At 44.5% G+C, this 23,239-nt stretch overlaps 1 protein-coding gene across 12 annotated transcripts in view; it reads left to right on the top strand.

The window, feature by feature from the left end:
* Positions 1–6,177: 6,177 nt before the first annotated feature.
* Positions 6,178–23,239, top strand: part of LOC308325697 (transcriptional repressor p66-alpha-like) — a 28,409-nt gene continuing 11,347 nt past the window's right edge. For 3 of the 12 annotated variants that reach the window (XM_080778333.1, XM_080778330.1, XM_080778328.1), the window contains exons 1-7: positions 6,180–6,335; positions 15,601–16,184; positions 18,848–18,986; positions 19,872–20,000; positions 20,576–20,650; positions 21,391–21,519; positions 22,682–22,894. In XM_080778333.1, coding sequence (XP_080634459.1) covers positions 15,604–16,184; positions 18,848–18,986; positions 19,872–20,000; positions 20,576–20,650; positions 21,391–21,519; positions 22,682–22,894 — 1,266 coding nt within the window. In that variant the 5' untranslated portion in view covers positions 6,180–6,335; positions 15,601–15,603. Of the gene's footprint in view, positions 6,336–6,525; positions 6,713–15,600; positions 16,185–18,847; positions 18,987–19,871; positions 20,001–20,575; positions 20,651–21,390; positions 21,520–22,681; positions 22,895–23,239 lie in introns of those variants that run through there. The other 9 variants (XM_080778337.1, XM_080778336.1, XM_080778329.1 and 6 more) reach the window with 8 other exon arrangements.

The raw sequence follows: 23,239 nt of genomic DNA, 5'->3' as shown, positions 1-23,239 counted from the left end.
AATCAACACATCCTACATTACTAAATGCATGGTCAATTGGTCAGGGACCACATGCAATACCTTCACGGACTACCAGTGGTCCACGGACCACCTGTTGTAAACCCCTGCTCTATATGTTCAGTAAAGGGTCTTCCCATCTCACCAGCTCTTCAGTAAACAGAAAATACATTATCTGATCGGTTGTCAATTTCATTCAAGTTGACAGTGGTCCGGTTCCAATTTAGTATTTTTTTCCCTTTCACACAGACTCAAGCCCAGAGTTTGAGTGAATGTAGAATTATGTGCAAGGTGTGATTTAGATGTGAGGGGACTTCATTTCACAGTCTAAACTTAACTACTACTTAACAATAAATAAAAGGTCTCTCTCACACGCATATGCCAGTGACCACCCTCCCCTGTGCCATTGTTGGCACCCGTGCCTGAGGTTGCCTATCCCTGACCGTTTTTCTTCTTTCTAATTATTTGTTCGGCCCAAAAATTGTTTATTGTCATGATTTGTCAACTCAACTGTTGGAGGTTTACAGGTCTTTAAATACTTTTCGAAAAGTCTATGGGAAAAATGAATGGGGAATTTTCTTCTGGTACCCCCGTCGTTCTGAAAGGGGCATGACGCTCTATAATAGGCCAATGTGAAAAGGATGCCATTTCTTCTTCAAATTAATGATTTGAGGCATTTTGTTCCAAAAATGTGTTTTCACATAAATTGCATTCTGCGTTCAAAATTTGATGGTTTTTGTTAACGGGCCAATTCTGCAATCTTTGGAAGCCAATGTAAGCCAATTTAGATGGAATATGAAATATCGGACAGATCCGTCTTGATAACATCACTGTAGAGATACTGTGTACCGATTTGCGGGATTTTTGAATAGAATCTGGAGGAGTAATATAAGAAAAAAATGTTTTTTGGTGGCGCTATAAAAAGTAGGTTTTCCTTGGCCTCTAGGCATGTGTGCATGCAAAGTTTCACGCAGATCGGTGCAGTTATATAGGTAAAAATCTGAAGATCTGCCTCATGTTGGTGCTATAACAGGCCTAGCTCGAAAATGTGGGGCTGTGGTTGGTTGGCATCCAGATTAGGGGCTCCATTTTCGTCACCTAAACCCCTTATCTCTACTATTTTGACAAACATCACAACGTATTGATGTAGATTGGCTATGTTAACTACCGGTATTCAAAAATGTTTTTCTAAAGAGTAAAACAAAATTAAGTAGTTTAGGGAATGGGATAAGGGGTTTTGCATGGACGAAAATAGAGCCTTACCTGTACACAGACAGACGGACGGGGACGGACGGAGTGCAATACATACTCTTCCCAGATGCTTAATGTGCAACATTGTTGTTGTCTCACACAACTGCAACAAACCAACACATAGTATACACAGGGTATCTGCACATTTCTAAAGTAACAATTTAAGTACTATTAAGACCTTTTTGATAACTCTAAAATAAAATATAATAGATAAAATTAATCAACCAGTATGACAAATTGATGTCAAATATTACCTAAGAAAGAGGCACAAATATTTATCTGAACTGAAATGAGAAACTAAATTGAATTTCGGTGGTCACCTCATCACCTAAAACTGGACTATGAATATGCCTTTAATCCATGGGCAACCGGTGGCCCGGGGGCTACATGAGGCCCCCACCTTAACTTGCCAGCGAGTCGATGTGTTTCCTCCAACTGCGCCTTGGTCTGCCCCGGGGTCTCCTCCCAGTGTGGGATGTGCCTCGAGGACCTCCCTAGGGAGACGCCAGATGCCCAAACCACCTAAGCTGGCTCCTTTCCAGGCGAAGAAGCAGCGATTCTACTCCGAGTCTCTCTCGTGTGACTGAACTTCTCACCCTATCTCTTAAGGGAGATGCCAGCCACCCGTCGAAAAAAACTAATTTCGTCCGCTTTTATTCGCAACCTTATTCTTTCGGTCATGACCCACACTTCATGACCATAGGTGAGAGTAGGAACAAAGATTGCTCGGTAGAGAGCTTTGCCTTCTGGCTCAACTCTCTTTTCGTCACAACAGTGCGGTAGTGTGTCTTGAGTGTTCAGGGTTTGATGAGGTCAGATCAACATATGGAATGTCAGAACAGGAAGGATGGGTGGGGTGGGATCAGAACAGGTCACCTCCATATATGGAGATTTAAGGGTTTGAGGTTTGAGGTCAGATTTGAAGTTGCTGGCTGGCTCCATATGCAGATCTAGGTGATGATCCAGTCTTCTCCATGTATGGTTATCCAGGGTTACATTATAGGTCAGTGTCATGATCTTCATATATAGAGATGGCCATATTTGGTGGCATGACGTGTCACAAGGCGTGACCATATATGGAGGCGCCATGTCATGAGGCGTGACCATATATGGAGGCGTGATGTCCCAAGGCGTGACCATATATGGAGGCATGACAAACGGACGGGAGATGCAGGTTTTCATAGTAAATGTGACCTACAGTAGCAATAATCAAATAAAATAATAGATCTAGAATCAAGTTTAAAACGCTTCGCACATGTTTTGAGCTTGTAGATAGTTAAAATACGGAGATAAAACCCAAACCACACCAAAGGGTCGCCACTCACCATGCGACTCCTTGGGTCCAAACGGTTGCAGGTGACCCTTTGGTGTGGTTAATTGGGCCACTGAATTCAACCAGTTGAATCACTTGGGACGACGTGGGTCAACGTGCAACAGGACATATATCACACTGCTGGGACAACGCTTAAAACCGTCTCAAGCCTTTGGTGATGTGGTCCTCTGGAGTGAGTGTTGACAGTAAGTATAGTGGCCCTCTCCATCATCAAAGTTACCCGCACCCCTGATCCTTTAAGAGTAGGCCTGAGGTCGATTCCACAAATGCCTTAAACCTTTTTTGTTGAGTGGTGCAACCACTCCTATAGACAGCTATGTGGGTCCCTGGCAAAAAGCTAAAATGACACAGATGCTTTAGCGGTTTTAATGGGTCAATGCATGACCCCAAGTTCTAGACCTACCAGTTCAGGCTAAACAGAAGGGAGGGGGGGACGGGACTTTTTAAAATGATTTCCTCACAACAACTCTATATTAATGAAAATGAGTGGTATTCCCCTTTAAGTCTAAATTGAATGAGTCTTCAACAGGGTTCCGAGACCCCAAGCAGGTCCGGGACCCTTATAGGGGTCCTCAGAGTTACCACAGGGGGGCCGCCAATTTGTATTGGTGCTGTTAAACAAGGAAGCTAATCGAGCTATAGGCCTATGAATTTATGAAAGCTATAAAAAATGTTCAATGTGGAACATAATTGTATAGGCTAATGAAGTGGGGGTCCCTCGTCCTGCATGCTTCATTTCTCTATCTCAGTTAGCTAAGGGGTCGTTGGCCTGACGAAAGAAGTTGAGGACCCCTGACAAAAGTGCAAAGTCGGCAAGAGCCCTGTATTGAATAGGCCTACTCAAGCATAAAAATATTATAAAAAAGTATAAAAGTAGGCCTATAGGCACTGTTCAGAATGAGTGATTATTCGGAAATACGTAGACTACTGAAATATATATAGAATGATCGATTCATTATCAATATTGCAGATAACGTGTGTGTGTGTGTGTGTGTGTGTGTGTGTGTGTGTGTGCGTGCGTGCGCGTATTTGTGCGCGTGTGCGTGCATAGAAATACATTTATTTCTTTATTTGTACAAACTACCCAGCTTGTAGCCTAAATTTCTCCATGAACCAATGGGGATCAAGTCTTAATATTGTTAAAACTGTATCATACAATCTCTGCAGAGTAGGCCTAATATGCCAAATAAATGTAGTGGGGGAAGAAATAGGCCTACAATATATCTCTATGTAATGTTGTGCAGTGTGTAAACGTGTAAAGTGGCAGACAATGGAGATACTCAAGTAAAAGTACAAATACTTAAAAATACTCGAGTAGAGTACTTGAGTAAATGTACTCGTTTACTTTCCACCACTGCTCGTGTCGAGGCAGAGACAAACAACCATCGGAATTCTCTCCATTTTCTCCCTGTGTCCTTACCCTACATCTCACATCCCGCGGACGGCTGGGTGTGTAATAACGGTGAGAAAGAAGAGGATAAGTGGCGGTGGTAAGTGCAAAAGTTTTTAGGATACATTTGTGTTTGGCGTCGGACGCCGCCGAGAGGAGTCGTTTCCTGCCAAATAGTGAGCCAGTCTAATCGTCGGCGCAGCAGCTACTTCCTGCATTGTTACATTGTTACAGTACTTAATGAAGATCAAGTTGACGCTGTCATGTTGTTGCGGACGGGCGGCCATTACCCCCCCCCCCCCCCCCCCCCCAACACACACACACACACACACACACACACACACACACCCTCAGCCAACATGAATGGACATGTCCAATCATTGATTGAGTCTGATGTCAATCATTTGATAGAGATATAGGAAGAATAATAATTAAAAAAAGGGGGGGGGGGATCAAACATAACACTGAGGACACATACAAAATGATGTAACACAATCAAAACTTTAGGCTATCTACAAAAAATGTCTATCCATATTATGTTAATTACAATATTATATTTTAACATATTATCAAATAAAGTGGTTGTTGGTCACAAATGCACATGCCAGGTGGCCCAATTCAGTTTTCTGATGACATGACTTTTCTCTGTGTGAATCTCTGAATCATTCTGAGGTGCTCACAACTCTATACATCAGAGAAAGCATTATACGGACAAAAATGAAAAGACTGATGTCGAGGCCCTATGATTAATGTATAAAAAAGGGTGTTTAAATAGGCCTTAACATGCCCTATGATCTAATATTAGGATATGATGTTGTATCTGTCTGGTGGAAACCACATTATGTCCAAAAGGGTTACTTTTCAGAATTCAAATTAAAAAATAGCAGATCGACGAGTGCAAAACGTTGTGGCTTCATGCCATTTCAAGCTTGTAGATCTGCTAATTTTGATACTTTTGTGTGACACTGTGTACTGTAGACCAAGGATGAGTTGGAGGGTTTATATCTCCAATATCTGTCGGGAACGCCTCGGGATCGAGAGAATGAAGTTACTGTTGCTCTGGAGAGGGAAGTCTGGAGCTCTCATGGTGGATCTGTTCCCCCCACAACCCGACTACGGATAAGCGGTTGAAGATGGATGGATGGAAGGATGGACTGTGATCAATATTAGAGCATTAATTTACAAGTTAAAGGAGATAAGATGTTTCTGGCTGACAGCAATGATATGATATTGTCATTGTGTTGTTGTGGTACAAGGCTGGACCAGCCATGCAGCCTACATGTGACAGCAGAGATGGAGATGAGAGAACAATGGCTTTTGATGACACAGCAACATCTTCTTTGTGTCATTAAAAGACCAGAAGGATGACTGATGTGACAAAGCTCCCAGGCTTCTTTTTTATTGTATTTTCTTCCCCACCTGTTAGAATTGGCCCCAACCCATCTCCCCCATGGAGAGCAACTTTGTCTTTCTTGTAACTCCTAATGGATATGATGATGTCTTGTTTGTGTGTGCGGTTCTTGAAACATTGTTATGTGAGTATGCTACTTGCAGAGCCTGTGAGAACTGGGTACTCAAGATTATAGGTGAGTACTTGTTTGAACTTAAGGTGCATGGTTGTAGGGATAAATTGTATAGCCATAAATCAATGTTTCTTGATGGCGGGTCTGGGGGCCAATGGGGTCCTATATAATGGTCCCATACACGTCCATATGAGTCTCATTTAAAAATAATGCAGGTTCCCAGATATTTAAAACAAACTTTATCCTCCACTTGCCTCAACTATGCATGGGGTTTGTTTGCTATATATGCATATATAGAACTGGGGGTCCTTGAAATTGAAAAAAGGGTATAGGCTATTAGAAGTGTATATTTGGACATCTCTAAATGTTATGATGAATGGAACATGGTGGACCTATAGTGTCTGCCTCGCTGGCACACAGCTGGGTCGTCTCCCCCCCCCCCCCCCCCCAATCCCGAAAACCCTCACCTGCATGCAACTCATTACTCATATATGAGTTAAACTTAAAGAGGGGCGACAACCCTGAATCATAGAGCCCCTTGGAGCCCGGGGCCCCCTGGCTATATAGTCAGTGGCCCCCGGGCATCGTGTTGGCCCTCGGTTACATGATGTTCCCTAGGTTGCCCTGGTATGTCGAAGGCGCGCATGCCCACTACGAGGACGCAGCGGCTCCATGTGTGCCGAGGCGCATTATTTGGCAACAGAAGCGGCAGCGGGGAGGGCCGTAAAAAAAGAGGATATCCCCAGGATTTCAAAAAAGCGACGATTTATCGAGGTTAATTACAGGGAAACATTCCTTGGTCGACCCCCAGAATACGAGGATCGGGCGACGGATCGACCGAGTAAGTTGACGGAGGTGTTAAAGGCAAGCAAGTTGTTTTCGTTGCCGTGGATGGTCGGGGTTCTTCGGGGGGGTTTGAGTCGGACTCGTCGTGAGAGAGAGAGGAGCCAGCCAGGTTCTCCTCCACCTCTCTCTGTGTGACGATAAAGAAGCTGATGGGCTGTTGAAAAGTAACACTTCAGCCCCGCACACACAGCCAAAGGTTGAAGCTCTGGGAGGGGTGGCTTCTTCTTCTCCCTCCTGGGCCACACTAATCGCACCGTTTTTCAACCTCCTCATTCATGATGTTTGCATAATGTGTGCTGTTATTTCGGAACTACTTGGTTTACGTTGGGATTCGGTGTTTTCGTTTCCCCCCCCCAGAGTTCGTTGAATGAGGTAAGGATTGTTTTTATCGGCAGATCGCCATCGGGCTCGGTTGGTTGTCGTGGAGGATTATTAAGTCTGTAGTTGGAATTTATGAGTTCCGAAACGGTGGTGCCGGGGAGCCTTTTGAGAGTGAATGAACCCCAGGTTGGCCAGGTAAACATAATCGACGAGGAGTTTGGGACAGTATGTTGAAAGTTTGTTCCCCCCTTGACCTGGCCACTATAGTCCCCCCCTGCTCCTTCGCATTTCAATGTAAGATCCGGACTCGGTTCTTGCTTGGTGGTGGTTCTGTCTCTGTGTTTGTGTGTGTGGACCATCATCATATCCTACTACTAGAGTGTGATGCTTATGTCTAGTGTCTGGGGCTTTTTTACTGGACTTTGACCTGGTGCCAGCTAGCAGCGATCAGGGTTCGGATTGTGTGATGAAGAAGAGGCTTGATGTGTCTTTTTTTGTTGTTTTTGTTTTCGATCAGCTAACGTTAGCTTTCCCCGGCTAATAAACATGCTGTTATCTTGTGAGGTGGTCTCAATAATGGGGAAGCCGGCTGGCTGGGTTGCACATGCTGCTGTGTGTGTGTGTGTGTGTATGTGGGTTGGGTTTAGGTGTGTGTCTGTGTGTTTTAAAGGGGGTGAGTTTAGTTTTTTTTAAGTATTGGATGGGTGATGTCTGTGTTTTTTTTAATGGTGGACTGTGTGTGTGTTAAGCCCCGTGGCACCACTGTTGGTTCTGCTATCTGGTAGCTAATCTTCCTACTTCACTGTGACAAACCGTAGTCTTCCTCCTCTTAAAGCTGAACACACACACATACGTTCACACAAACTCTTCCTCCCCTCTCAAACCAGACGCGCGCGCCCGCCCGCTCACACTCGTACAGACGGGCACGCACGCGCACACACACGCACGCACGTTGTTTCCCCTTCTACTAGGCTGCGACCACCGCACGGTACAGTGTAGTGACATGACAGGAGTTTTCAACGCCTTGAAATAAAACAATGGAATTACATTGTTGTTGACGATGCTGATGTTTGTCTAGATTGATGTGTAGTAGTCAACGGACCTGATGTTATTGTACTTGTGCTTTAAAAAATCTATAAAATACCAGTAAGGAAGGAATTGTAATTGCGACGTTATTGGAAGAATAAAATTACATTCTTTAATATAAATGAAAAACTCTACTGTTTATTAATTTAGATCTTAAAAAGTGTAGTTTTTGATTAATCTGGCAAAGCTGTTTCTTTTTTCTCAGTGGACCAGAAGTCTGTCATTTTGTTCAGGAGTTCCTCATCAGACAAAAGACAGGAAAAAGGAATATAATTAAGTTTATCTTAACATTATGAATGTGCAGGACAAAGTTATTGTACATTGTTACAATTAGTTTTTGTGTGAGAGCTACAGTAAGCCTATGTGACTGACTGTGCATGCACAGTTTTTTAGCCTTCTTTTTAGGGGGAATTCTGGAATGAGCAAGCAGTTGTTGATCTAAACAATGACATGGATGACAAGGTATTGTCTTCCTGATGACAATAAGTCACATGTTTGCATTGATGGGTACTCTCACTTGGGCATTGTGAACAGGATCCTGGCTCTCCTCACTTAAGAGGGCTTCCCTTTTACGTTTGCTTTCATTCTCGTAGTACCAATTAATTTATTACATGTTAATAAATGCCTCCATTCAGCAGCACAAGGAGGTTTGAGTTGTCTTCCTCTTATGTAGGTATACCTCAGGTAGGTTGAACTAACTCTTATCTGACTCAACCGGCAGTCGGGTACACTGTATAATTTTGTTGTATTTGTAGCTTCCAAATGAGTACATACCAAGAGTGTTCCAGAGTATAGTTGTGCAATATAAGCCACTGTTCTGGAATGGGTCAGTGGTTGGCCAGGCTGTAAGCTGCTGGACCAGGGTCATAGGTCACTAGTTTGATAACCCCTCCGCCATGATGACTGCATCAAACATAGAAGCTATACCGTTTGGGGAAATTCATTGTATGCATGTACCTGCCTGTATTGCACAGCTAGTTTACATTATTAATAATAACGGATCATGGTGTAGCAAGTTAACGGGGCCGTGCAATGTAGAGGTACAACATTTAATCGAACTTATCCATTTCGTAGATTATAACAAATAATGATTTAATCTAATAATCAATTAATTATCAATCCCTATTTTTTTGTGCGACAAAGTATGAGCCTTAAGTGGTTATTCGGTTTGTTGATAAGTAATACATACATAGCCAATCTTAAGAAAGAAAAGAGTATAGTATTGCACCCCTAGTGCAGTGTCAGTTTTAGGACTCGTAGGAGAGTACAGTGCAGAAATATCCTTTCACAGGGTGAAGGTCAGTCATTGAGCAAATACCGTGCTGACAAGTATGAAACTAGCATTAGTTTTAAAAATCTACAATCCGTATGTTTCATGTCCATTGTCTTGCTCTCCCAGAAATCTGAGGTAATAATTGCAACAATGTACTTCAAGATATAACACAATCTAGTGTCCAATGTGCGCTGTCTTTCCTCTAATGACTTTATTGACATTGTCAGTCCTACCCGACAGGCCGACACCATGATGAGTGTAATTGTCTCAATTAAAGGCTAAGCGTAGTGCAGGGAGCCCACCTCCAACCACTGCAGAATGTATTAGTTGTATTGTATTAACATACATATTACATACGGTATTAACATATCATACAGACAGATTGTTTAAACAATGTTTTATTCATTAAATTAAGTCCAGGACTGTAGCTTTAATGGCGATAGCTGAATGACCCGTAAATGCTATTTCAGGTGATGCTTGGGTGATACATTCCAGCATCGGACTTCTTTTATTTGCCAGGTATGTTTGCACATATGAGGAATTTGCCTTGGTTAGGTCGGTGCATCGCAGAGAATAACGGCAACATTAAGCATAGTGCTGTTACTTGGTAATTAACTTTCCCAGACTGGATATTAAAGCAATGAATCCTGCCAGGATCAGGGCTAAAAAAGAATGGTCAAAGAATGGTCAGTCTTAAGGTTGACTTATACTTAGTTGAGTGTCCCATACTGAAAATAGCCCACCTACAATCTCGCAACGTGTGAGATCTGTTGTTTGACATGGATGGCACACAACCAAGTATAAGTATAACCCAGGCTTCATGTGATGTGCTGGGACTGATTCTCAATGTGGGGAAATGATGAGGGTCCAAATGGACCCCTATCATTTGTACACAGAGTTAGATTATTAACACTGGGGTGGGGATGTTACAGTGTAGATGAAATCAAATCAAAGATCAAATGGTGGTCTTGATGTGCCGTGGCCTCAAACTGGGACTCCTGGAATTAAAAGGGTTGAGCTGAATCACTGACTAATAATAATACATTGAAGATACATGCGCTCAAGTCACACAATTGGGACCACATTATTTCAGAAACCATACGTCTAACTCTCTTTAGTTTCTGTACTGTGTTTCAGTCTCAAAACCTGGGAAGTAGGGTACAGACAGTCAAGTTGTGTTGGAATACATTTTATGTTATGTAATTCAAAGTTGTGGTTCTCAAAACGTCAAGGACCTCTAAATCAAGTATTTGGCCGCGGACCCCCATCATGTGAGAATATTTCGGGCCTGGGACACCCAATGACCATACGAAGGTTCGCATCACGACGTGTGTGAGCTTGTAGATCGTCTATTTTTGTATGTGTATACAGCGTGGTGATATGTATATTGTGGTTAAACTTGATTATATAAACTAATTTAGCTGGGGACCCCCTGTAATCCACCCAAGGACCCCCTGGGGGGGTGTTCCTGGCCCTCCCTTGATGAGAACCACTGGTTTACAGGCTTCATGTGACCACAGCTGCAGATAGCGGGATAATTTGGGATTGTGGTTACGTGCAGCGTACAAGTTCTTCTTTGGGGTGTTCCTCCGCCATCTTGGTGTGTGCACGTGCGCGCGTGTGCGTGTGTGTGTGTGTGTGTGTGTGTGTGTGCGTGGCAGGTTGAGTAGAAGGAGATGTATGGGAGCTGCCATGGAGATGAAACCTGATACCTGTCAGCCATTCAGGTCTTGGTCTCCCCTGTTAGGAAGATAAAGTACTCTCTCCTACAGGAGAGTAGGGGTCAGTGGTGGAAAATGTACACAATTTTTTTTACTTAAGTGAAAGTATCAATACTGCAATATAGAAATACTCTGTTAAAAGTCCGGAATTCAACATTTACTTGAGTGAAAGTGCAAAAGTGTATTGGTATCAAAATGTACTCAATGTACCAAAAGTAGAAAGTACTCTTTATGCCGAATATCCTGTTTCACAAGTTTTCAAATGTACTCTCAGTTACTTTACATCACTGCCTTTTACAAAGATAATGTACTCTCTGCATACAGGAGCGTAGGGGTCAACATCCACCGTGCGCGCGCCCGGGGGGGGCGGGGGGGGGGGGGATACGGCGAGTGGACGGAGCGGTGAGGGGGTGTTTGTGGGGGGGGGGGGTGTTACGGCGAGTGGAGCGGGGGTTGGGTGACAGCAGGGCGATCATCCCAGAGTTTCACATCGTTTGAGAATCCAGAGTGATCCACGTCAGGATACAAGTATCGCCATTCTTCAACATCACAGCCACAACTATGCATCCCCCCCCTCCCTTACTCTCAGGACCCCTCCCACCATGTCCCATCCCCAAAACGCCATGTGTCGCCGATCGAGCTCTGCTACTTTCAACACCCCCCCCCCACACACACACTGTATTATTATGTCTGTCATTGTAGATGCCAGCACCTAAAGGGTTAAAACCTGCTTCAGCCTCTCTCTCTCTCCCTCTCTCTCACACGCACACACTCTCACACTCACACACACACACACACACACACACACACACACACACACACAAGCCAACCGGTTTAAACCGGTTCCCTGGAAAAGTGCTTTGTGTGTCCCACTGAATGCTGGGAAGGGTCATGTCATGTGTGTCTCAGTGATGTCACAGTGTTTGACAAAAAAAAAAAAAAAGAACTTAGTCAGCTTTCTCTTATCAGATGATTGGCCTCTGTGTGTATGTGTTTGTGTGTGTGTTGTACAGGTACAATATGGTTTCATAGCGCGTGCCATAAGCTTGCCGCCATATCCGTTCGGGTGGAGGTGGAGGGGGAGGGGGGGTGCCGGGGTTGTGGGGAAAAGTGTGTATGGCGTCTACGTGTGTGTCACTGAAAAGTATCCCAGGTTGAAAGGGTTAATGATGGATGGTCTATTTCTTTTTCTTAAAAAAAAGAAGAAAAAAAACATGGCTTCCTGTGGTGCGTCGCTGGGCAGACTGGAGGCCAGAGCGAAGCGAGGAGGGAGTGTTTATTCATGAAGGGCCCCAGACTGTGGCCTGTATGAATATGACACACACACACACACACACAGGACGCATTGTGACTGTGCACAGTCTTCGTCCGTCCGTCCAACGTCTCTCAATAGCAGTATAGTGCCAGACCTACAGTACGTATATCGGCCATTATTTATGACTGTTAGTGTCTACATCGGGGCAATTTTGCCGACGTCAGATTTTCAATCTGACGTCCCAATTTTGGGGCATGTCACGTCACGTGTTGGCGAACTGAATTTTTTTCAAAACAAGGTTTCACAAGTTTTCAAAATGAGTCGTTCTACCAGCCCACAACGCGCTGTGAGCTTGTGGATCGGCCATTTTACACAATCAGTCAAAAGATATTGGTTAATCGATGGCCTAACAGCGTGCGGCAGGCAGCAGCCTGACGTATTTCCTAGAAGTGTGTTATTTGTCTATGGGACCCGGCAACTACTACTGGCGATAGCAGACGAAGAGGTGATGGTCAAAGAGCCCGAAAATATTTTATCTTTGGACGACATCGTCCGGTGATAGCCAATCAAATCCCTGTGTTGCATTGTTTACCCTCCATACCACCTATACGAGGACATGGGTAACGACAGCAGGAACGGCCAATAGGAGATTTGTCGCCGTTGTTCTCCCGCTGTTAAAACGTACAGTTATAGACTCTCTGGAATTTATCTGTATTTGACCCCAATAATGATGCCATGATTGATGCAAGTCCATCTGCAAGTTCTGGACCTGGTGTAACTCTTTATCGATTCTTCAGTTCAGTCTGAAGTTCTGAAATGGCTTCTATAAACAGTGGAGCTTTTTGAGCTTCAGAACCCCCACGCCCTGCCCCGTGTCTGGTCTACCTTTATGGTGTTTAGTTGATCTGCGTGTGGTTTTGGGAGCCATGCACTCACGCAGGGATTATGACCAGACAGCATCTGGGTAGCTGGCACGCATCAAGATGGTTATGTATATGTGCGTGCGCAAGTGCAACCATTCTTTTTCAGTGTCAATCCCTCAACCATCTGAGTGAGTGAGCCACAAGTCTCCACTAATGTTGATATGTCAACATCTGGTGGGCTTGAATTCAGTATGTGCTCCAACTCAAAGTAGTGTTGTTGTGTGACACGGTCTGGCTACTGATATGGTTTCTAGTATTATTATTATGGTATCTATGTAGGCGTTTGTTATTCGCCCATGTGCATACATAAATTGTAATTTGTTGGAACGTTTTATATTCACCCCAAGAAACATATTTATATATTATATATTTTACCAAGCTCAACCGTAAGCCTGAGTTATACTTAGTTGCGTGTTGATGCCACACAACGAAAATAACTCTCCTACCAGGTCAAAACATTGGAACAACGATCTGCAAGCACTGTGAGCTCGTAGATTGGCTATTTTCAGTGTGCAACACTGTAAATTAAATCAGGCAGTATCGTTCACTTGCATGCATTAACGTTTTCTTCCCATTAAACACGGGCATGGTGGCCCTTTCAATATGTTCGGAGACTTCATACTGCTACCACTGTATATAAATGTGGTTTTACTTTCAGTTTTAACGTCGACCTTTACATGACTCCATGACTCTGACTTCCTTTTTCTTTCGTCGCTTGTGTTTCTGAAATGGTGTGTTTCTGAGCAGAGTAATGTGTCGGCTGTTGCTGAATACATTTGGTTCAAGGCCATTCGTTCAATCCACCAAGGTTAAGGATGCATAGAACGAGACGCGCTGTGTCTGACCAATGCGGTAGTGTAGGCCAACGGACAGGTTGGCAAGCCTTTTATCCCAGTGTCTCAGCAGGTCACATTAACACCTTGATGTAGTAGAGCAGTGGTTTCTCATACATTTTCATCCACCCCTGAATCACACGGCACGTAAATATTAAATTCTTTCCTTCTAAGAAATGCTATATGTCACAACAAAAAACTATTAGTTTCCATTATAGGACCTATTGAAAATATCTTTCGTGCCTGACTCAATTGACCCACAAAAGAATTGCATTAATTCAAGGCTTCATGGGGTGTGTAATTGATAGGAAAATAAGTCTCTTTTTTTGGGGGGGAACTACTCCTTTAAGTGCCCAGCGCTGCTGACCAGCAATTATCTCAGCATGTTCCAGCCACAACAACACGTGGCCACAGTTGTGTGGAGGAGTGACAAAAATGTAAGAGTTCTCTAGAGACACCCATAGATGTCTCCCTTCCTGCACTGGAGCTGTATTACATTTTAGGTAATCTCTCAAGACAGATTCAAAGTCAGAAAGAAATCACCCCCCCCCCCCCCCCCTTTTTACGATGGGTTCCCAGATTGCATTTGAGGCAGCTGCTGCTCATTGTCCAATTTATCGGACTGCTGATGGTCTTTAACCACTTCTTAAACGTTAAACCCTATATATACTACTGTTTACAAAAAAAGAAACATAGGGGTCGCGGACCAATTCTTATTTTGTTTCCTGCATTTTCCTACAACAAAATCTATAATTTTCTTCAGTTGAAGTATGCGTGTCAAAAAAGGTAAATGAATAATAATAAATAATTTGCACAGGAATTTTAAATACTTTTAAGATTTAGTGGAATTAGACAATCTACAAGCTCGCAAAATGTGAGAAATACAAATTTCTCTTTTTGCTTAGTGAGCTTTTTGCTTAGTGAGACAGATGCCGATAGATAGTACATGGTCACCTTCCTTTTCCCCTCGAGTAGTATGTACACACTGACTCACAATCATGTTGTTATGCATCGCGAGCAGGTAGATCTGCTATTTGAAGTGAATGTTTGCCTATGTTGCCTCTCTCTCTCTCTCAACCATAGCTAGGGATAGAAGAAGCCTGGTGCGTGGTAGTACTGTTTTTAGTGGGAGCACAAACACTTGTGTTTTGGGTGAATGGGGCGTTCGTCAGGTCATATAACCCTGGTGGCCATGAATAGATGTAACGGAAATGACTGTTCTGTGAACCCACCCCCACCCCCCCCCCCCCCCCCATTCAGACCCCATGGCCTTGATAGTGAGATGGCCTAGATATAGTTTGTGTACTTTACACTGTACTACACACTACACAGTGCATAGGTATAAACCAAACCAGCTCATAACTGAAGACACTTAATTTGTAACCACATGGACCCTAGTGTTCCTGTGCGGGACACATGGAGGGGGCCTCGTATAAACCCTGGGGGATTCTGGTCGAATGAGGCAACAGGCCCAAACTGGCCCCCCAGAAATTATCTGCCCCGTGAGTTAATTGGGAGAATATGATTTTTCTCCATTTTATACAATATCAGACCGACAGTCTCACACATAGTCCAAATTGAGAAACTATCCCCACCTAGAGAAGGATTATTTCCTATATACTATAATATGATACTCCATGTTGAGAGTGACTGTCTGCAAGGAGGAGAGATATTGGCCTGAGGACAAACTTAGTTGCTTACCCCTGCTGTATAGGATTTTAAACTATTGAAGATTCTAAAACCAATCCAAGACTTATTATCTCTCTTCTTGTCTGTTAAGGGGATGTCTGAAGAGGCTGTTTGATATAATGATGGAGGCTAATACGTGTATCTCTCTTCTTGTCTAAGGGGATGTCTGAAGAGGCTGTTCGTCAGACGCGCAGCCAGAAGAGGGCGCTGGAGAGAGATGCGCCTCTTCCCCCGAACACGGAACCCTCCGCTGTCGAGACGGACTGCAAGAAGCCCAAACTTGACGACGACGACCCGCCGTCGTCGCCCCCGGACCTACCGCCCAACGAGCCCGAAACCCCAACGCTGGCAGAGGACGCCCAGAGCCGGACTAGGACTGGACCCGAGGCTGAGCGAGAGCAGCCGCCCGGGACCGACCAAGGCCCGCTGCTTCCGCCGCCCCCGCCGCCCCTGCCCCCTTTAGTGTTACCTATACCCCAGCTGATAAAAGAACCGGAGCGGCACCAGAGACAGCAGCAGCAGCAGCAGGCCGAACCCGGCCCAGACAATCGGACTGAATGTAACGACCAGGCTGGCAGGGCGGCGAAGACGGAGACGCCGGTCGCAGACGCGAGGAGCCGTCTGCGACCGTCGGAGCCGAGGGCGTCCGGTGGCCTGCTGTCCGCGGGGGAGGTGAAGGCCACCATCAAAGTGGAAGTCCAGACGAGAGAGCAGCCGGTGGACATGAGTAGTGCCACCAAAGGGTGAGGAAATCACGGTCTACATTCTATGCTAAGTGATGAATATACACTACATACTATTATTTATATATATATATATATATATCATGTGCCCGAAAAGGGTGCCCAACCTTGTTTTAACTACTTGACCGACGAAGCGCGTAATATTTATGCATTTGTTTTTTTTCCGCTATTTTGAAAAAATACGCCAGGTTGTATGTGCCTAAAAGGTCACCCTACTGTGTAGAGTGCAGCCTGGTCTGTGACTTGGTGGGGGGTGTGTGGGGGGGGGGCTCCCCAAACAGGCTTCTAAAGTTTATCCTCTCACAACTGTCCCTCCATTTTCCCCACTCCAGCACCTGAACCCTAAAAAAAGAAAAAGAAAAAAAGAAAAACTCCCTCACACAAAATGTAGCCCGCGTCCGTGTGTCACAAAAACCGGTTCTAACTGGCTGTTTCCATGGTTACCACCAGTTGGAAGGAACAAGGAGGGGAGGAGGGAGACACAGTGAGGAGGGGGGGGGGGGGGGGGGGGGAGGGTGTGGTCACGTGATAATGACTTTGAGGTCATGTGACCTCTTTGGAAGAGTAGTGATTAATCCACAGGAAGTGATGATGACGCTAAGCCCTGCAGAGAGAGAGAGAGAGAGAGAGAGAGGGGGGAGAGTGGTAGAGAGAGAGGGACACGCACGCACACACACACACACACACACGCAAGGGTGGATGCGAGACAGGCCTCACTTTTCCAGTCACCAGCATGCAGTTTCCAGTGCCGCTTCTTATGTTAATATGAATTAATTATCATCAATTTCAACGTTCTTTTTCTCGCTTGTGTTGTGAAAATCTTCCATTTTCTGCAGGTGGAAACGGCAGCTCTGATTAACAATACAGTATGTATTGTTAATTAACTGTATTAACAATACAGTATGTATTGTTAATCATAATGTGTACTACATCCACCCTTAACTTAACCCCAACAGCCTTCTCGTGTCACCCGTATAGTAGATAAGAGGGCCATTATTTGAGCTGACCGGTGTAATACATGAGGAGCCTTTCCTGTTAATGTGTCTCTAGCGCTCCCTCCCCTCTGGAAATATGACTTAATAATATGCATTTTATGCATTCCACCATTAGTCTAGAGTACTAGTGTTGTAGTGTAACAATGGCGGCGGCTGTCTGTCTTCCACGCCTCATTCTCGGACAACGGCGAATTGGACAGTTCCCCGTTTCCCCGGTTGTTTGGGATGCCTTGTCTTCCCACAAACCTGGGATGATATGGGTCCCACATGTTCATGACGATTTGAACCGTCTTGGATAGCTGGCTGTTGTTTCACACAGTCAAGTAAGTGCTCACTCTGTGTTTTATATGTCCCTCTGCAGCTCTTTGAGAGTGTATTAGTTCCACTTGTACACTCTCAATACTTGAGGATTTGATGGTTAGTTGAAAGAAAAGCATGAAGATGCCTTTTTTTCATCCCAGAGTTGGCATTTTAGGCCAAACTGCAGTGCAAATTGAATGGCGTTGATCTCTTGGGATGCACATGGGAACGGCGATCTTGGACTTCATGGGACCAGCCTGTCATGTCTGTTGTCCAGGACAGTGTTTCCCAAACACTGAGTCTGACTCTGGACCCAGTTTAAGGTCAAGCACCCACAAAAAAAGTTATTTCTTTTTCAAAATAATTGTGTACGTAAAATATTTTATGTATGAATAAAAATAAATAAGTAAAGTATCTTGGGTCTCGAGCTAAAACGTTTTGGAACCACAGTTCTATGCCATTCTGTATCTACTGTAGGATGTATTGTATGACTGTCAATTTGGACGGTTTCCTGCTCAGAGCCCCTTTGACTTGACACACGGACAGACAACCGATTTGACCCTCTAATCCAGTGGTTCCCAAACTTTTTAGCCTTAGACCCAAAAGAGATATATTTGCCCGGGACCCAAACTAGTGAAGAGAGCAGATCTACAGGCTCGCAATGTGTCACTTAGCGCAGCATTCTGAGTTTGTAGATCGGCTTTTTTCACTACTTCTTAATTAGCCCTTCACTAAACCCCACCCCAAAAGTGATTGTCCAATGCCAATCCAAATAGTTTAGCAACCGTTGCTAAGGATGCCAAGCTTTCGCCACCTCATAGCATGTCGATGTTATTTTGCATGGCTGTGATGTTGAACACATACACAGCTTAACATTGGGAAAGTTAGGGCCGATTCATACTCCTATTTTACCGCTGTTTCGGCGCTGTAGTGCCGAAATGATTTCGGCTCGTCAGAAATTTTCAGTAGCACCGAAGAGCCGACTTTAGGACGGTACCTGCCCCCAAATTGTACTGGCTGACAAACAACCGCTTTGTAAGCGGTAGTTTGATGCCTAAGTTAAAATGTTAGGGGCCTATGTTAAGTTTTATAAACTGTATCTTGGTTCTGATGCCTTTTACTTTTTGAAATAAATACTGCGAAAGGGGTTTCATCTACTACTTGTGGACGGGCTCGACCCAGCTAGACTCCATTTCTACCGGCGCAGGGATAGCTTTTCTCTGAACCTCATCCCTGAGCTATAGCGCAGCAGTGTAGATATAGAGGTTCCAAACACACATTTTGACTTGAGGTGTGTGTGAACAACTTGTGAGAGAGGGAAGGGTAATGAAATTCATCAGAACATGTCCCTGTGTGTCCTGTGTCCAGTAGCGTGAAGAGGGAGAAGCGTCCGCCGTCCCCTGATGATGATGATTGTATCATCCTGTCTGACAATGACTCCTCCCCTAGTAGTCCACCCATGAACGGCTTAAGCCACTTCAGGGAGCTGGATACAGACTTGCTCATGGTAAGACCAGCTTTCACACACCTGTGAAAATAACATGCCTATCCACTTTGCCATGCTCTTAACAGTGGTGTAAGTTATCTTTTGTTTAGGTAAAACAAATAAAGAACAAACACTCTTATATAGAAGAATACTACCATAATATAGACTTAAACTTTTAAACTAAAACAACATGCTTTATGTACGGTATATCGTTTCCACCACTAATAGTGTTTAAATCAGAGCGATACCAACTGGTACATGAAATGGAAAAAGAAAGTCTACACATAAAGTCACCTCTGTTATCAGCATTATTTATTTATTTGTTTAGAATTGCTGACACATCACATTTTTTTGCAGAGGTGACCCCAAGGGTGCGGGACGGATTCTTTAGCAAAGACGGGAACACACACCGACACTTTAGCTATGTAGTATCGTGGTTCTCAAAGTGGGGTCCTTCGGGGGAGGGGTGGCGGATAATGCAACTTTGCAACTTAACTTTAACCACTTGATCTATCTATTCAAAAAATGCAGCTAAAATACAATATTCATTTGATAATTTATGAAAAAAAGTAAGGAAAGAGAACAGATTCACACTCGTGTGAAGTGAGGGGTGCCTGGTAATGTATGTTAAACTCTTATACGTAACATGACGTCATTTCAAAAGCCAGACGTTGGAGGGGCTTGCGTCCCTGAAAATATATGAGAAATGAAATATTGGACATGCACGATTTTTGCCCGACTGCGACGATGGCATGTTTCATCCTGATGTCGGCCAGACATACTGTCATCCCTTTCCGTTGATGGTGACTCTTCAATGTTGTGTGTGTACACTGTGTGCGTGTGTGTGTGTGTGTGTGTGTGTGTGTGTGTGTGTGTGTGTGTGTGTGTGTGTGTGCGTGCGTGCAGAGGAGCACTCAGGAGGAGCGGGAGCGCATTATCAAGCAGCTGAAGGAGGAGCTGAGGTTGGAGGAGGCCAAGCTGGTGCTGTTGAAGAAACTCCGCCAGAGCCAGATCCAGAAAGACACCCTACAGAAGGTAACCAAGCACACACCAAACTCCTAGTCCCAACCTGTTCTGAACCCAGGAGAGAGGAAACATGACGTCTATAAGCGCAGATTCACACTATGGTCCCGGGTGCGCAATCTGGACCATTTAGCAAATCCCCGGGACTGATTGAAGCGTACTCCGATACCAGAATTCTGCGATGTGAAAGCACAGTACAGTACCTTCTGATAGTTCTACTTGAATGTTGACAAGAAATGTAATCCTGCTAGTAGTGTTTGAGTAGTGCTAGCTGTGAGAAATAAAACGATGCGCGACAAAATCACAAATGACATCCGAACATTGGATGGACGGCGACTATCATGGACAGCGCTCATATTACGAATATGTTCGTACTTAGCAAAAAAAAGAGTTAACATACCAAGGACACGTACTTGACGTAAGACGTTTGAAAGACCATCAGCACACACTGCTTTAGTTGTGTAGTGTTGTTATGTTGTTGTTATAACTCAAGACAATGTCAGAAACACAGCCAAACTTTATCATTCGCTCGAAATCGTCAAAAAAAAGGGGTGATCGTGACATTGATTTTTTTTTTTGCCTCTCAGCCCTCGGGCATGTCCGGCTCAGTGGCTCCGCCTCCTCTGATCAGGGGAACCATCAGTAACAAAGGTTCCCAGCAGGTCAGTGGATACGTGACACACGCACACACACACACACACACACACACACACACACATACACACAAATACATTAGACTCTAATGTATCTAATGATTAGAGTCATCAGACTCCACCTTAGCCCATAGCACTTCTCATGTTTTTGTCACTTTAAAGGCTTGTTTTTTCCTCAACCACATTGTTCCAATCTAGATTGATTGCATGTTTATTTAGACCACTGTGGTTCCCAAACACTGGGTTGGGACCCATTTGTGGCCGGGTCACACACTGATTTTTATAGGTCACAACTCGAGTAAAAACACAATTTTCTTTTCTTACAAATAATGCATTTTAAGTATTTTAAGTACTAATTGCTTGAATTGTAAATGTCAGAGTGGCTCTGTAGGAGGCACAGCCCTCTAGAACAGTGGTTCCCAAACGGAAATGCTGTGTGGAGTGGCGGACGATCATCTCTACTTTCACCCTGAAAATAAATGTTGTAACAGCAATCATCGGTTCTTTAGTTATGGGCCGTTGAATAAAGCTTGTTTTGACCAAAAAAACGCACGTTTTCACTTCCGGTTCATTTCCGGTTGTATCCGTCGCCTGGCGACCTAGAACCATTCATACGTTGGCATCTATTAGATTAGACATCTATTAGACGTCTATAGGTAGTGAAGCGTTGGATTTGAAAAGACATCGTCTATAGACGTTCCTGGCAGTCAGTGTGTGTTAACAGTGATGATTTGTCCTGGTGTATACAGCAGATGTCGACGGGCAGGAGTTCAGGCACCGTCATCCCTCCCCCGCTGGTGCGAGGCGGCCAGCAGCAGGTCTCATCCAAACATGGCGGCTCCCAGATCATCATGCCACCTCTGGTCAGAGGCTCCCAGGTGAGCCACTGTGTGATGATGATGCAGTGTTCAAAAAATGTCCGTCCACTGTCTACTACTACTACTACTACGCTACTAGAGTTGCGCTTGGTTGTTGCACTCTGAACATAGTAGATCTACAAGCTCACAACGCGTCGCACTGCGACACGTCGTAAGCTTATATATTAGTTTATATATTATATCTAATTGTAATCATTGTTATAGTTTTGTACAGTGACAGCAGTCTCCCTCATCTCTTCAGCTCTTTGGTAAACACAAAATACATTTTCAGGCCCGAGATAGGCTACCAATTTTATCCAACCAGCAGACAAGAGAGAACACCACAAAGATCATCATGTATCACCTCCAGTGTTAGGCGCGATTCATGCTCCTATTTTAGAGCTGAATAAAAGTCGGTTCGGATCTGTAGAGCCTACAATGTGACGTCATTTGGGGGGGCGGGGGGTACCGCCCTAAAGTCGTCTCTTCGGTGCTACTGAAAATGTCTGGCGAGCCGAAATCATTTCGGCACTACAGCGGTAAAATAAGAGTATGAATCGGCCCATAGAGTTTCCTGTTCCAATTGTATCTCCTCTTTTTTGTTTTGTTTCGTTAAATCACTTCCGATTTCACTTGTTTATCCTATCCCATCTATCTCTTCTGATTGGATCTAATTGGTGTCCCAACCTGAAAATGTATACTCAGCTGGAGAGACTTTTCTGAACAAACATTAGCAATGATTGCCAGTGCTATATCGTGTAGGAAAATGGTGTGTAATGGACTGTGATTTTTAATTGTGCAGGTCTACCGCTTTATTCTTGGATACAGTTCCACATTTGTGTTTAATTTCAATTAAAGTCTTTAAGTTAATTCATCCATTTGTGTGTTCATTTATGTGTTCATCTATCCATTTGCAACTGTGAGAGTGTACAAATATGGTCATATGTGTACACTCCCAGTTAGACTCAACACTCAGTGCTTTACTGTGTGTAGTGATGCACTATTCAAGCTGGGGGGCTAATTTGGGTCTCTCTGTGTGTCTCTCTCTCTCTCTCTCTCCTCTCTTGGTATCTGTCCATTGCTGCCGTGCCGCTTGTGCTCCTCGCTGCGTATGTTTGTCCACCCTTGACCGTCCCCGGCCTTCCTTTCCTCCTTCCCTCCTCTGTGTGTGTGGCGGTTTTAGCCCATCTCTGTGTCTCCGCAGCAGATCCAGGCCCTCCGGCAGCAGCAGCAGCAGCAGTTGGCCGCGTCCGGCGACTCGGGCGGCCCCCCTCCTCTGCTGCTGGCACCCCGGGCCTCTGCGCCAGGCGGGCTGAACCAGAGAGGCATGGTGCCGTCGGGCCTCATCCGAGTCAACAGCGTTGGAAACGCCAGCCTGCTGGTCAGCATCACACAGGTGAGCAGAGCTATCTGTGCCGAAAGGTGAACCACGACGGAACGCGGCGTCGCTGTCCGTGGAAAACGTGTATGTCCAGTGCCAGTTTCAGTTTCACCAATTTGCAAACTAAAATAAAACATAAAAAAAGTAGGGCTGTCAAAATAACTGAGGAAATTTGTAAAAATGAATTAGATTGGAGTCTTTAACGCAATTAATGCATGCTTAGATGACCCGCCATTCCATTCTGCACTAGTCATCGCTCTGGTATCCGATGGCTGATGGATCCAATCGATGGAAAGAGAAGCCCTTATCTGGATGGGGGGGGGGGGGGGGAAACCATGTCGGTTATTGTCATAAAAGGCT

The sequence above is a fragment of the Protomyctophum bolini genome (genome assembly GCF_963924005.1).
Source record: "Protomyctophum bolini genome assembly, chromosome: 12".
Lineage (NCBI taxonomy): Eukaryota > Metazoa > Chordata > Actinopteri > Myctophiformes > Myctophidae > Protomyctophum > Protomyctophum bolini.
The sequence above is the reverse complement of the archived record's forward strand: the minus strand, read 5'-3'. Positions and strand labels throughout refer to the sequence as shown.